The 16,251-nt window shown below is 39.0% G+C and overlaps 2 protein-coding genes across 8 annotated transcripts in view; one reads left to right on the forward strand and one right to left on the reverse strand.

Annotated features, from left to right (window-relative positions):
- Positions 1-16,251, forward strand: part of LOC101652105 (ankyrin repeat and SOCS box protein 3) — a 141,220-nt gene that overhangs the window by 67,773 nt on the left and 57,196 nt on the right. For 3 of the 5 annotated variants that reach the window (XM_045294201.1, XM_045294200.1, XM_045294204.1), the window contains exons 2-4: positions 12,748-12,847; positions 15,669-15,880; positions 16,021-16,229. In XM_045294201.1, coding sequence (XP_045150136.1) covers positions 16,034-16,229 — 196 coding nt within the window. In that variant the 5' untranslated portion in view covers positions 12,748-12,847; positions 15,669-15,880; positions 16,021-16,033. Of the gene's footprint in view, positions 1-12,747; positions 12,848-15,277; positions 15,370-15,668; positions 15,881-16,020; positions 16,230-16,251 lie in introns of all 5 variants that reach the window. The other 2 variants (XM_045294203.1, XM_045294202.1) reach the window with 2 other exon arrangements.
- On the reverse strand, positions 2,338-12,127 carry CHAC2 (ChaC glutathione specific gamma-glutamylcyclotransferase 2). Of its 3 annotated transcripts, none has more exons than XM_004710221.2 (3): positions 11,921-12,127; positions 6,501-6,536; positions 2,338-3,636 (listed from the first exon to the last, which is right to left on the reverse strand). In XM_004710221.2, exons 1-3 carry the CDS (start codon positions 12,053-12,055, stop codon positions 3,253-3,255), a joined length of 555 nt encoding a protein of 184 aa, XP_004710278.1. In that variant the 5' UTR covers positions 12,056-12,127; the 3' UTR covers positions 2,338-3,252. The 3 variants fall into 3 exon arrangements, with proteins under 3 accessions (XP_004710278.1, XP_030742536.1, XP_030742535.1); XM_030886676.2 differs by having other exon boundaries at positions 6,496-6,536; positions 11,921-11,970; XM_030886675.2 differs by lacking the exon at positions 6,501-6,536.

The following is a 16,251-nucleotide window of genomic DNA, read 5'->3' on the forward strand; positions in this document are numbered from 1 at the left end:
GAGCCCTTGATAGTTTATAAATTGGTATTTTGTCATCTTGCCCTGTCCGACGTCTCCCTTCACCCACTTTTCTGTTGTCCGTCCACCAGGGAGGAGGTCACATATAGTTTATCGGTTCCCTCTTTCTTACCCACTCTCCCTTTACCCTCCCTGTTTATTCTTTTCAATGAAGTTTGCTCTGATTTTACTAGTTTGAGTTAACAATTCACCCAAACTGCTTTCTGTCTTGTTTTATCACATCTTCTATGCTACCCACACTGGGTTACTTGCCTGTCTTCCTAGGAACTCTTCATCTTGGTGATCTTGGTGTGTAAGGTCCCTGCTTACCATTATCACAGCCCCTCACTGGATCTGGGTCTTCAAGGGGGAGGAGGTGTGACTGGAACATGGTGTGTAGGTTACTTAGTGCTGACAACAAATTGTCAATAGTTAAATGCCAGATGAAGAGATTTGGACTTTATTTTGGATGCAGTAGGGATGCACTTTGGATTATTTACCTGATTGGGTCTACATGTTAGGAAGCTATTATAAGTGCAGAGAATATACTGGAGAGAAAAGAGATTTGAAACAAGAGGTGGTAAATGATAACTATGATGACTTGTCATTAAGAAATGTTAGTTTTAGTAAAATAAAAGCTAAAATTGAATATAAACCTACCACACTTTGTATATATTGCAAACATATCATTCATTTTCTCCAAAAGCTTATAAATTGATCTGAGTATATTAAAGCTGTTTGTTGTGGTTTTCTCTTCTAACCGTTGTTCACTATTAATGCATATTATATGTATGGAAACATTGTGGGCAAAAGAAAGTTCCAGTTGGGAAGGAAGATGAGTTCTGGTTTTATTATATCAGGTATTTGTATAGCTCAACTGGAGATGTTATGCAGATACAGAGACATTTAGAGTTGTAAAGAAGTTGAGAGTAGGCCTGTTTGCCTGTAATAAAGAATAGTTTGGGAGTTGTGAAGTAGAAATACAATGAAATCTACTCTTTTGGCTTTATTCACACAGGAAGCATAAGAAAGATGAAAGATAATACATGTAAGGTTAAGTGAAGTTTTTTCCCAGTGACAGATTATGTGCATATGTGTAGGAAAACCATTTCATGAAGACCAGGAGATAAAGTACAATTAAGTAAAACAACCTAGATGATAATATTTTAGAAAGGACATCAGCCTTAGGAATGGGCAAAAGAACCCACATGAAATTCAGTAAAATTTTCATTTTGTAAATTTGCCATCTAGAACAATCCTTTTAGTAAAATTGTCTGCGGAGAAGTTAAAATTCTGTTGCCACAATTGAAAAATCATCCCACTAATTCTTGAGTCTATTTGCTTATATTTAAAGGTTTTAGAAGTGTGTGAAGATTGTTAAAAGTGGAATACATTCATAGAACATGTAGTACTTTAACTGAAAAAGATAGGCATAAATTGAATATTAGGTTGATTTAAAAATGATATGAAATGGGTAGAAGTGTGATGTTTACATTCATATTTACAACTACTCAAGATGTAGGGATATGTACTCATACATTGAGAGAACACTTTATCCTCCTAAGTTAAATTTTTTAAAAAAGGTATTTGTGGAACAGAGAAATGTAATGGAATGTAATCTAATGTTGCCTGGAAGATGCTTGAAAAATATTTAATAGACCAAAAATGATTCTTAAATTATAGGCATGATTGTAAACATTATGTATCTGGAGGAGATCTTGAACTCTTGATATTCTGAATATATATTAGATGAAATAGAGGGACAACAAAGAAGAGGAAGACTCTCGGTGACTTGGATTGATAAGAGTGGTTGCAACAATGGGCTCAAACATAACAACAAATGCGAGGAACACACAGGACTGGGCTGTTTTGGTTGGTTGTGTGTAAGATCACTAATGAGTCAGTCACCTTGGAGCCACTTAACTGTACCAACCTTAGGTAAATATTTGGTAATACTGAGTATCTGACACCGATATATATATATATATAGATAGATATATACACACACACACACACACACACACACACACATTTTCTAAACCATCCAGTTGATTCTGACTCAGTAACCCTATAGGACAGGGTAGAACTGCCCCAGGTGAGTAGAAAAGTCGTCTTGTCCCCACAGAGCGACTAGTGGTTTCAAACTGCTGACCTTGTGTTTAGTAGCCAACATGTGCCACTCAGGCTCACAAAGATGAGTTAATTATGCTCCCGAAGAACTTGTACATAGACCAAGAGATAGTTCTAGACACAGAACAAATTCTCTTAATGTTGAAAGATTTTAGAAACTATATATTCCATTGAGAAAGGAATCAGAATCTAATTAATGTGAATCAAGACTAATTTCACGTTAGTCATTTGTTTTCTACTTGAATAGTATATAAACATTATTCAGTTGATACATTTAAGTTAGAGAAAATAAAAATATCCTATATAGCATATGATCAGATAATGCCATTTCTTTCTCAATATTATAATTGCAAATGTGTTTCGAAGCCCAACTCTCTTATTTATGTGTCTATTGATCTTTATGATCACACACAAAAAAATCGTTCAGTACCTAGGACAAAGTGAATGAAAGACTACACTACTAGTAGGTGTGACTTACATAACTTTTAGGCTCAATGAGTTTTTCCAAATGGTAATTAAAATGAATTCATTTAAAAAGGAGATGTGTGTACATTATAATTCTAAGGATAGTTTTATACTAAACATTCCAAAGTATTTTTTGATTTAACTTGAAAAACTCATTATGAATGTGGATAACAAGGAAATTCACATTCGAGATTAAATTTTATATTGCCATACATTTCTAGTCACACGTTATTTAAGATATCTTTTAAGCCATGGTTATAGAAATAGAGTATCAGAGTGTATTAATGAAATAACTACACTTTTGGCTTAATTCCCTGTAACTTCAAAACAGTAGTATGATATGAGACAATAGTTATTTTTACTCTAACAAAAACAAGATCCAAACTCAGCCCTTCTGTCTCTTAAAGAACTCAATTCTCATGAGCAACACTATATAGTTAATCATGCCGATTATTAAAACTTGTTTTTCTCTAGCAATATTCCAGTCTTTTGACTACAAGTGTGTTTCAGGACACCTGAAACTTTAAATTTAGATATCTTAAATATGACAGAAAGATAAAGAAGGTCTTAAGGTACACACAGTTTCGAATCACACTGCCATTGAAGCTATGCTCTGAACACGAGAAACTCTGCTCGTTTGGGAAAGCAGTGACTCAGTCTTTAGATGCAATTGAGGTTTTGTTTTCCTTCCAAACGTTCCTTTACCAATTTTTCCAAAGAGAAAAGATGCTCATCTACATCTTCTGGCACGAGGTTCCTAATAGAATTTGCGAGTTCAAAAAGATATTCCGTGTTTCTTCCGCTTGGGCCGACTGCATTAAAAATTTGTTCAGCAATGTCTTCCAGAGGAGCAGGACCAAGATAATTAGGGTTCTCGCATGTTCCGATATATAACAACACGCTGAATGGTTTTGTTGCGGGCTCTTTTGGATAAAAAATGACTGTTTCAGTCCTGTAACCTCCTTTTTCTCTGAAGTCCAGGTATGCTTTTACCTCTTCTTCCTTTCCTATTGGCAATTTGTAAGCAACACCCCATACACAACCCTGTTGAATATGAAAAGAACACATGCTTTAAAATTTACAAGGTTAATGAAAATAACTATGTGTATGCTTTAGGAAGATAGCTTGTATATTTTTAGAAGCGCAGCTTTGATGAACTTAAAGTGCACTGAAGAGGTACATACTGATGGAGATGATCAACATTTTAAATCTTTAATTCTGAATAATTTGTCAGAATATATTTGGCTAGTTTACCTTTGCTTACACTTTCTAATTGAGCTTGTCTTTTAACAGAGGGACTGAATTGAAAACTCAGCTTCTCATGTGGTCATTGAAATGCACACCTATGTGGTGCTTCAGAAAGTTGGTGGGAGAGGGAATAGAAGTTTCCCATGAACTTTGTGGAGCCCTGTCCACCCCCACTCCACTTCTGTGGTAATGCAGCCGACCCCAAGCTGCTTGATGGAGCATACTAGTAGTCATCCTTGGCCCTCCTACCTCAGCAGATACCCCTTTGAGTAATGGGGTGCCATCTGGGAAAATATTGACACCCATGCTCTGTCAGCTTGAGCTGACACCTTATCTTTTTTCTGTTTGACACTTTATCTTTTTAAAGGGCTGTTTTAAAATTGCTGTAATAAAGCAATCAATTACCTAAAGCTGTAGTATATTCATTTTATTTTATTCATTTGTGAGCTGACTAAACTTTCAAATATCCTTTGAAAATTATTTCATCCAGGGAAATAGATCTATGTGCCTATATTTATAGGTTTAGTATTAAGGTAGCAGAGGGACATTGGGCCTCCACTCAAGTACTCCCTCAATGCAAGAATACTTTCTTCTATTAAAATTGGCATTCTGTGATGCTCACCTTCCCAACACAACTGCTGAAGACAAAACGGGTGAATAAGCAAATGTGGTGAAGAAAGCTGATGGTGCCCGGCTATCAAAAGATATAGCGTCTGGGGTCTTAAAAGCTTGAAGGTAAACAAGCGGCCATCTAGCTCAGAAGCAACAAAGCCCACATGGAACAACATATCAGCCTGTGTGATCACAAGGTGTCGAAGGGATCACTGAAGACAAATGGGTGTATAAGCAAATGTGGCGAAGAAAACTGATGGTGCTCGGCTATCAAAAAGTATAGCGTCTGGGGTCTTAAAGGCTTGAAGGTAATCAAGCGGCCATCAAGCTCAGAAGCAACAAAGCCCACATGGAAGAAGCACACCAGCCTATGCGATCATGAGGTGTCGAAGGGACCAAGTATAAGGCATCATCAGAACACAAAAATCTTACCATAATGAATGATGGGGGGAGTGCGGAGTGGAGACACAAAGCCCATTTGTAGACCACTGGAGATCCCCTCGCAGAGGGGTCTCAGGGAGGAGAAGAGCCAGTCAGGGTGTGATGTAGCAACAATGAAAAATACAACTTTCCTCTAGTTCCTAAATGCTTCCTCCCTGCCCCCACTATCATGACCCGAATTCTACCTTGCAAGTCTGGCTGGACCAGAGGATGTACACTGGTACAGATAGGAACTGTAAACACAGGGAATCCGGGGCGGATGATCCCTTCAGGACCAGTGGTGTGAGTGGCGATACTGGGAGGGTAGAGGAAGAGTGGGTTGGAAAGAGGAAACCTCTTATAAGGAACTATATGTGACCCCCTCCCTGGGGGACGGACAACAGAAACTTGGGTGCAGGGAGACGTCGGACAGGGAAAGATGACAAACTAATAATTTATAAATTATCAAGGGCTCATGAGGGAGGGGGCAGCGAGGAGGGAGGGGAAAAATGAGGACCTAATCCTGGGGGCTTAAGTGGAGAGGAAATGTTTTGAGAATGATGAGGGCAATGAATGTACAAATGTGCTTTATACAATTGATGTATGTATGGATGGTGATAAGAGTTGTATGAGCCCCTAATAAAATGATTTTAAAAAAAAATTTCATCCAGAAAAAGAAATGGCAGCTCTTTGTGGAGAGAACCCACGAACAAAAAAATCTCAAAACCAAAAAGCACCTATGTACTTTGGCTGCAAAGAACTTGAGATTTTGCCTGTTAAAACTGTATGTTGTAAGAGGACTCAAAGTTTATGATAGATTATTTTCTAATTTTTTGGAAGTTTTAATAAATGTTAGGTCCTTACACATCTTCTGGACTAAATGAAAATGCTATAGAAACAAGTATTATTTGCTTAAGCGTTTAATTAGGAGTTGTAGTTACCAGTTTAAAACCATTTTAATGATGCTTTTTCTAGTGTAAATTATGAAAGCATTTCCTAATTGAAACTGTTATGCATCTGCTGTTACTAGATGCTGACTTTTATATATCAAAGGTTTTCTCCAAGTTATGCCGTTCATTATTTGAATTGTATTGCAATAAAATGATAGAAAATAAAATAGTTAAGAAACAGGATTAATAGGCAAGTAAAACGTTTTTTCTAGTACTCTGAACCTATTTAAAAGGTATACCACACAGATACTAGTGATGAAATTGAGCAAGAAGGAAAGAATTCCTGTCTGGGATCTCTCCTGAAAATATCTGCTAGCTAAAGCGAGGCATGCTTTAAAAACTCCAAGTTGATTCTTAATGTTAATCTTGCTTCACAAGCGTGGTCCAGTATCCTCAGAGGGTACTATGAATGCACATAAACTCACTAAAAAAATAAAAAAAAATCCTGCATGCCATTTGGTTTTATTTTGTCCTCGACCCTGTATCCCGCAAATGCAGCTTTTCCCACTGTCTTCATTTCCTACAATGGATGAAACCGAATTCAGAGAGAGATTGTAGACCTAGGGCGGTTCATTGCTTGTCAAGCATATTCACAAAGCTCTCTGGTCACAGACTGAGAAATAAGCTCTTAACATTTACACATGTAAAGACTGTACAAAGAGAATGATCATACCATACCCCAGGATCTTCAACAAGAGTCACAACTCTTCCAGGCTGTTTTAAAAAAAGTGAAAAAAAAAATTTTTTTTTCTGAATTAAAGTTCATTAAGTAATTGAGCATTAGTTAATGTTGACATGGAGTATTTTATGTACATTTGCTTCTAGTAAGCATTTCTTTAAAGTGAATTAAGAGAATCTACCTTATGGGAGATAATTATGGCCTTTCTAAAAGATTTCCATCAATTTGTATGTATCAGATATACTATGTTCACTAAAAACGGACATATTAAGAATATACCAATAATTTAAGGCAAAGAAAGGCAAAATGAAACAGTAGATAATTAAAAGTTGCTATAGTTTTCTTAGGGAATAAAACAGCATTCCAGGATGCTTTCCTTAGGGAAGTGGTTCTCAAACTTTAGCATGGACAAAAATTATCTGGAGGTCTTGAATTTGCATTTGTAACAAATCCCCCCGTGTTGGCAGTGATATTACTGGTTTGGAGCCCATATCCTGAGAAACCATCATTATCAAGGAATATGAAACAAGAGAAATGCCCTCATTTTCCTCTAGATCAAGTGGTTCTTAACCTTCCTAATGCCGCGGCCCTTTCATACAACCATAAAATTATTTTCGTTGCTACTTCATCACTGTAATTTTGTGACTGTCCGAGCCATAGGTGGAGAACCACTGCTATAAATGGTAATGGGTGCCATAGGCTAGGCGCTTTCCTTTTTACATTCATGAGTGAAATCACATTGCCCTGTTGGGGATAATGTTAGAACTGGCCTGTTTAAAGTTCCTTGTATGTGGTCAGTTAGACCACCTGACATTCTAGAAAATTTGATTTTCTAGTTTGCTAACTCATCCAACAGTTATGTGGTTATTATTTAAATATTTTCAAAGAATAAAGAAAAAACTAGCATAAAAATAAGTCTGACTTTATATCTTTCAATTTGAGATTGGAATGAGATTACCAAGGCAGAGCAAACTTTGTTTTCTCATGTTAAAGACTGACAAAACAATCTGTTTAAAAACAAAATCTTAAGAGAAAGTTGGGACTTGGAATATTTTTTAATTGAAACAACAAAGGTGACTTAAGTCAACGGTTGCAAGCTTTTTCTAGAATCCCTACTTGGTGCCAAAAGTTTTAACATAATCAGTGAGAATGCTGAATTTTAAGCCAGTTTTACTCACTTTTATGTCAGTGATCTGGGACATAGTAGGCTTGGATCATTTCAGTTATGTGGGTTATCTTTGTTGCTATATCATTGTCATTTCTGTCCATATGTGTGGTGGTTCATAGTCAAGGAACACACAGAATATTGGATTATGATTTCTCATTTCACTATGTATCCCTATATTAGTTTCATATTTTAGTGGTTGTATAACAGCCTGCCAGTGATGAACTATAATTTAGACATTCTTGTGTTGTTGGACATTTAGAGTTCTGACTTTTAATTTGAGATAATGCTACAATGAGGTTGTCTATGAGTGTAAGAAGTATAAGGACAGGTGGAATTGAAAGATAATGTTATCCACAGGTATTATCACATAAATAATATTTTCTGGTTCTTTAAATCTATTTAAAAACACCAACACATCAGATGCTAGTGCTAAGTTAAGCAAGAGAGAGTTGTAATAATCATGTAAGTATTGTCACATTACTTTCAATTTCAGTCAATAGTGAAGTGTCTTTATTTTTGACTCACAACAACCTTATGTGACAGAGGTCTATCAGTGTTTCCTAGGCCGAAATATGTTGGGAGCAGCTCACAGGAGTGTTTTCCATGGAGTGGTCAATGGGTTTGAATTGCTGATTTTTAGGTTGACAGCCACAGGCTTACCCATTGTGCTACCTGGGCTCCTTTCACAGTCAGTTACCCAAACAGAACAAAACAAAAACTCACTGATTCCATCCCAAATCATAGTAACCCTACAGTAAGAATCCTGGTGGCCAGAAAGGAAGATGAATCTTTTGAAAATGGCATCATGACCCATGATTGATGAATGGGGGTCAAACTCACCAGCTGCTCTGCGAGAAAGATGTGGCAGCCTATGTCCTAAAGTAAAATGTCCAGGTAGGAAACCCTGTGGGGAAGTTCTCCTCAGACCCGGATGGTTGCTAGGAGTTGGAACTGCCTCAGTAGCAATGTAGTTTTGGTGACCGAGCAGCAGGTAATCTGTGTCTTAAGTGTGAAAGGAGGATGTGTGTGATGAGTGTGTGTATTATGTTCAAGTTAAAGTGGAAGGAGGAAGACTGCATAAGAAATGTCAGTGGTCCAGTGGCAAGTTCTGCTTTCCACCACCTGCCTCCCTGCATCCAGCCCAGATACCAATTCTTGTCAGTTTTATCTTCCGAGTTTCTTTTGTGTCTGGTTCTTCTCTGTCCTCATGTAGCCTCTTTGAGGGATTTCTCTGCCTGCCTCTAGCTTTGCTTTCTTTCAGTCTGTTCTTTCCATGGCCCCAGAATGATTTTCTGGTATGGAAACTGGACCAGCTGCTCCAGGATTTCAAATTCTTTGGGTTGTGATAGTCCAAAAAAATTTTTTTTGGCTTAAACAAAACTGCATTTCTTACCATTTCTCCTTCAAGTTGTACTGAATTATTGATAAACCTTACAAGCGGTTCCTATTTTTAAGTATCTGGTGCCCACTGTGGAATGCCCTACCCCTATTGGATGACTGGGTTATCATGGAGCCATTCCCTTTGTAAAGCCTAGGCTGAGTTCCCAGGTGGACGCCTGCTGCTGCTTTTCATTTCCCTGTAGCACCTCTCATGCATGGTACTGTTTGCTTAGGGGTTTGGAACTGTTGAAAGGAGGAGGGTTAGTGAAGTCCTGGACTAGGGGTGGTGACAGTTGGAAAAGATACAAGGATATAAGGATGGCTTGTAAGGGAGTCATTTTAACAGAAAATAAAATGGGTTTCCAGGACTACTGATAAATTTATGTGGACATATTTTCTAAAATTTAAACTCTTTACCTCTGAAAAATGTTATTGAAAACAATGTAAGATTGTAAATACACTAACTGCATTTGGGGGGGAGGGGGCACTGAAACTAAAAAAAATGAGTCTTTAAAGTAAATGGAGTTAGAGGATGCTGTAACATATCTGAATCATGATGGGCGTCTTCCTGTAGTAATGATTAATGTTTCAGATCTAGAGCTGGAAGAACTAGGGATTAAAAAATGGTTCATGATTATCTGTTATATTAAACTGTTTGCTATTTTTGGAAATTGTAATATACTCTCTTTGATGCTTGACAAAGCTTTCACTTAAAAAAACCTTATTGTGAGAAGCTGACAATGAAATATATAGTATAAAGGTGATGCTCAATTAAACTTAAGAAGAAATTGAAGATTAATGAATCTGAAAACAAAACTAATTTAATAAAGCAGGTAGGTTCAGTATCTTTCCTCACAAATATCACACAACACTATGTGGAAATTGGCCAAACTCTTGTTTAATAATATTTTATTATTATGTTAAATACATGATATACATGACTAATTTAAGAACAGCATAATTTGCTATGAAAAAGTCTGATATCACATATTTGCCATAATTTGCTTAATATTTCTACAGTCTAAAAAATAATTCTAGTCTCTGTGTTCTTGTTTTCAGACACTTAACATTTACATAAGGCTGATAAGTTATTATAGTGAATAAGCACTTTGAAAGAGATCAGCATACTTAGACAAAGTTTAATACTTAAATTTCCCATGATGGAATTTTAAGTTTAAGTAAAAATAGACATTAGCTTCTATGGCTCTTTTCTCCTTTTATGGTATGTACTCTTGTATGACTTGACAATTGCTTGTCCTCTTATGTCCCTTCAATGTACTTATCTTGATGTGCTAAGTAAGGAAAACACAATTTGGTTGAGACTGGGGTAAATATGCTACTGCATATAAATACTTGGTCACTAAAATTAGAGCTTTGAGTGAAAGCTTTTCTCTTCAGAATGGCAATTTTATGTGTCCCCATCTAAGCTTTCTGCCTCAAGTCACTTCTCCCTTGTTAAGTCATTCTGCCCATCATTTCAATAGGCCAGGATACCTTAATGCCCACCTCTTAACTGAGCAACTCTAGTTGAGATTGGCTTTTGAACCCAGGTTCTTTTCAAGACTTTAACCATGCCCCTTTATGAGTAGGTGCAAACTGCTCTGAAGCCTTTATCTCTTCTCCTTTCTATGACTGTAGGTATTTATTTGGGAATAACACGTTGTTGGGGTTTTTTTTTGGGGGGGGGGGTTTGGCATTTCAATGATATGTTTGGCTCATTATTCATTTACCTTACAACTAAACCCAAGCCCACTGTCATCAAGTCATGCTAACTCTGCTAGACACAGTGAAATGGCCCTGAGGTTTCCATGACTGTAAATCTTCACCGGGACAGACAGCCTCAGCTTTATCCTTCACTGGCTAATGGTTCGAACTGCCCACCTTCTGGTTAGCAATCCAGTGCTTAGCCAGCCCATGTGCCATAAGGGCTCCTTTACTTTAAAAATCCAGTAATAAAATAATAAAGCCTATGTAAGTCTTAACAGAATGTTTCAGAGAACAATTAACTAAAACAAGTTTCCTGTTAAATGATTAGATATCCCAGACTTCGGAGTTCTTAAGGGATTTAAAGTTAGTTAGTTCCCAACCAACAACACAGGCTGCCTTGAATAAGCACTGAGGTGTTACATTCTTTGTATACGTGTACTAAAATGAGTATCTTGGATAGTTGGCTGAAAAATAGGTCAAATGACAAATTTCATACCAATTTAAAGACAGACACCAAGAAAGTAACATTACAATAATGCTGGGTCTACTGGTTTGGAACTTCTTTTATATATTTGTTAATATCTGGCAACCTAAATGATCAAGTAAACCCCTTTGGTAACTAGAGATAATTTTGGAAGTGAGGTCCTTTGTGACCTTAGGGTGTCAAAAAATTAAAACCCTTTGAAAGGGTTAACGAAATCCCTGAACTCAAACCAGAGTGCAGATCCAAAGCAAACTGCAGAAAAGCCACCAACCACATTTAATTGCTAAAAAGCTGAATTTGCAAACTGATTTTAGTATGTAAACCCCCATGGTGACACGAAGTTTCGCTTTTTTTTTTTTCCTTTTTCTGGGTACAAAAAGTTGCCACTAATGGGCCGCCCGCCCAGCATGCCAGCCTGGTGCGAACGTGGGAACCCGTGGCCGGGCGAGTCCATCCCCCTCTGACCAGGGTCTCCAGCGGCTGGGGAGTGCCCCAGGCTTGGGAGAGGCGAAGGCACTGGTGGCCGAGGAGGGTGCCCGAACGTAACAGCTTAACACCCCCACTCCCTGTGCGCGCCGCCCTTCGACACGTGGCAGTGGGTCCTGCTACGGCGTGGGAGTTGGGAAGCGGGGCCCCGGTGGGGGGGGGGGCAGTGGGCGTGGGGCTGGCTGGAGTCTCACCTTGCCGGGGACCCCGCGGTGGTCCGTGCTCCCCTGCCAGAAGCGTCGGCTGTAGCCTGTGATGTACCCGACCAGTTTGTCCTGATAGGGGAAGTCCACCTTCCATATCAGGGACCCGTAACCAAAAACCCACATGCTTTTCTTAGCTTCTCTGCTAAGGGGGCCGTCAAGCTGTGGTCTTCGTCGCGCAGTCCCTGACAGCGGTCTCCCTGAAGCAAGCTACTGGCTGCGCGGGGCGCAGGCGCAATGGCTGCATTGTGCCGGGCCGCAAAGGTCGCTGGGACTTGCAGTACGAGGAACGTTTTCATACTCTGTCGTAGTCAATACTGTTTTGTTTCCTTACTTAAAATTTAAGAGAAATTGACCTTTATCTGTCTCTTAATCAATGAGTCCACCTGCAAGCTCCATAAATCAACTCAAGCGAAGAAACTATTCTGGTTCACCTGTGCAGAAAACTACATTACCCACAATGGTTTTTCTGCGCTAGATGGCTGAACTCTGCTTTTTCCTAACGGGGGCGGGAATAACAGGAGAAAGGCTGAAGTGGTGACTGCGGCGCCCTGATCGGGAGAAGCGATGTAAGTTCGTGAAGTTGGCACGTAGACGTTTTGTTCTGCTTTGAAAGTTAGATTTCTGCCCACAGAACAGTTGCCAGAGGAGCGCAATATATTTGTGTACAGAATTTTTTCTTTTTGCCTTGGAAAAAAAACACCACAAAAAATGTTGACTAGAGGAGACAGTTCACTTCCATTAGAGTTACCTATGATTTCAGTATAAAGTGTTTATATTTTAAATTTTTCCTACGAAACGACCTTATTTATATTTAGCATTCTCAGGTGCTCACCCACAAAGCAAAGGCAGAGAAAAGGTTCCTGAGACTCATGGAAGGACTTTGGAAGCTTCCTGAAATTGTATAGAAAACTTGAGGTATGTACATCTTTTATTTATTAAGTATTGACGTTCACTTTAATTCCACTTTCCAGGAGCTTAAAAAATTTTTTTTATTAGGGGCTCGTACAGTTCTTACCACAATCCATCCATCCATTGTGTCAAGCACATTTGCACATATGCTGCCATCATCAATTTTCAAAACATTTTCTTTCTACTTCAGCCTTTGGAATCAGCTCAGTTTTTCCCCTCCCTAACCCTCCCACCCTCATGATTCTTTTTTTCTTGTTTTTAAAGGAGAAACTAGCTTTCCAAGTTTACTCAAGCAATCAAGGACACCAACAAATTGTTAAAATCTGCTGGTGTGTGCCTTACAAAATCATCATACCTTTTTGAGGATTTCTAACATTTCAGTTTTTGGTCTGAAGAGGATACTGCTATAACACACAGCTTTAAAAGATTTTTCAGAAATTTTTCTTGTTCTGAAAATCAGCAGCAAATTCTGTTACAAAGGAAAACAGTTTAAGAACAAACAGATGGCTTGACTTCTCCAGGTGTCTGTTTTACTACTATCAGTTATTACATGCCTGGGATAATATTCATGCAGAAAATTTAGAGAAAGCACACAACAAAAGCGAAAGACAGCATTGTCTGATACAGTGCTGGGAGTTGAGTGCATCCTGTTGGAAGGTACTCAAAATGTGACTTGGAAAGAGCTGCCTTCTCAAAGTAGAATTAACCTTAATGACCTGGGGATGGGAAAGCCCTTGGAATCTTTAGTCACAACTCAAAATGAGAAGAAACAGCTGCAAACATTCATTAATAATTGGAATGTAGCATGGATCTAGGAAAATTGGAAGTCATTGAAAATGCAGTGGAACACATAAAGATAAATATTGTAGGTACTAGTGTAAGGTGACCAGATTTAAAGCGGGACACCATTGATGGGTGGTGGTCTTGATTAAAAATTTGGTCCATATGGACCAAATAGACTGTTCCCTAGCTTGTCGTGCATTCTTTCCAAAAATTGGGACTTTTAAAACGCCAAAAATCGGACTGTCCCACGCTGGACATCTGGTCACCTTATACTAGTGAACTGAAATGGACTCAAAGAGTTCTTGAAACTCCTACTGTGAAGATCCAAGACTACAGCCTGTACTTTAGGTTACTTGAGAAACTACTGAGGAAACAAAATTCCTCACTGGAAAAATACACATCATCATGAATAATGAAGAAAATTTTGAAGTTACTAAGGATTTCATTTTACTTGGATCCACATTTAACTCCCATGGAGGCAGCAGTCAAGAAATCAAACAAAATATTGCACTGGCTAAATCTAGTGTAAAAAGACTTCTTTCAAGGGTTACAAGGCAAAGATGTCACTCTGAGGATTGTTAGGTGCCATCCAGTAACAACCCTATACATAAGTGACAAACCTGGCCTGGGCCTGGGCCTGGGCCATCCTCACAGCTGTTATGTTTGAGCCCATGGTTGCAATCACTGGGTCAATTCATTTTGCTGAGGGTGTTTTCAGGTACAAAAGAGACCCCCATCTCAAATGTCCTCTAAGGAGACAAGAGACGCGAAGACAACAACACAGACTCAGACACATCATCTGGATGAGGGAGGCCACCAACACGCGTTTAAAATGGCGTCTGAGGATGAATAAGTCATGGAACAAAGGACACTTGTCACAAATTTGTGATTGGTGGCAGATTGGTGCATCACAGTTATAGGTGGGACAACAGAATTGGGAACAGGACCATGATTGGGACATGTACTTCGTTAGTGGAGTTTACAAAATTCATCCAGGGCCCTCTGCCCACGGCAGTCAGGGCACAATTGATAGTTATGACTCATGACTATGGGACCCCCCTGTACTGTCCCCAGTACCTTGACCTCTATCAAGGACATACCCAAGCAAGCCCCTAAGAGAGACTGCCCCTTCCTGGGTGGAGGTAATGTTTTCCAGTGCCTTTTGACTGAGGGCAAGGATGTCCACACCCTGGTTAAAGATCAGAAAGAATTCAGTGTAGGTTTAATCTAGTTGAGGACCCTACTCGTGGATTTGGGCTGTCAGGGTGATCCATAACCTTTTCCAAACTGGGGTGTTTAGAATTTAAGCTCTGTTACAAGGGTCTTCTCATTTTTCACTGGCCCTCTACTCTACCAAGCATGACATTGTTCTCTAGGGACTGATCTCCCCTGATAACACCTCCAAAGTATGTGAGACAGTCTTGCCATCCTTAATTCTGAGGAATATTTTCATTGTATATCTTCCAAGACAGATTTGCTTGTTCTTTTCACAGTCCATAGTATGCTAAATATTCTTCACCAACACCACAATTCAAATACATCAATTTTTCCTTAATCATTGTCTAGTTTTCACATGCATTATGAAGCGATTGAAAATACCATGGTTTAGGTCAGGTGTCCTTTAATCCTCAAAGTGGCATCTTTCTTCTTTAGCACGTTGTTCGATTTCTTACCTGTTGCTCCATGACTGTTAACTGTGGATCCGAGTAAAATGAAATCCTTGACGAGTTCATCTGGATCTACTGGTGAGTTCAAACTGCTCACCTATAAACTCTCAAACTCACTGCCATCAAGTCGATTCTGACCCAGAGTGACCTCATAGAATAGATTAGAACTGTCCGTTTGGGTTCTGAAGACTAAATCTTTATAGGAGCAGACAGCCTCGTCTTTCTCCCATGGAGTGGTAGGTTTGAACTGCTTACCTTGTGGTTAACAGCTGACCCCCTAAAGCTATAAACAGATTCTTGCGGCTACACATTGTTAGTCATTAAATGGCCATCACAACATCGTGGAGTGTTCATTATGGGTTATTTACTCTATGCAGGAGCTCCAGTGAGTTGTACTTTGATGGGACATGAACGGGAGAAGAAACTTTCCAGAGGGAATTCCTTAGCCTTTCCATAGGAGGAAAGAGAGAACACTTAAAAGTTGCTTGATAGCTTTATTTAAAAATCATAGTGAACACTAATTCATCAGAGAGAGAGAGAGAGACTTCCAGGCTTAGGCTCGAGAGCAGCAGGAGCTGTGGCATGGCAGGTAAGCTGCCCCACTGTGGGCTTTTGCTTGGCAGTCATGTGAGAGATGCTGGAGAGTAATGCCAAATGTGATCTGCCCATCTCCAGGAGGGAAGTGTTATCTTACTGACTCTAGTATTTTCTTTCTGACTTGTCTTCTAGACTGATCAGAAGAATGGATTTTAGAGAGGCTTACTCCAACACATGCTCTGCCGTTGGACTTGCCTCCAGGGAAGGAAATGTCAAAGTCTTAAGGAAACTGCTCAAAAAGGGACATAGTGTTGATGTTGCTGATAACAGGGGATGGATGCCAATTCACGAAGCAGCTTACCACAACTCTGTAAAGTGTTTGCAGCTGTTAATTCATGCAGGTAAAGTCAATTTGAGGGGCAG

The sequence above is a fragment of the Echinops telfairi genome, unplaced genomic scaffold (genome assembly GCF_000313985.2).
Source record: "Echinops telfairi isolate 266 unplaced genomic scaffold, ASM31398v2 ScPeMD7_2573;HRSCAF=3158, whole genome shotgun sequence".
Lineage (NCBI taxonomy): Eukaryota > Metazoa > Chordata > Mammalia > Afrosoricida > Tenrecidae > Echinops > Echinops telfairi.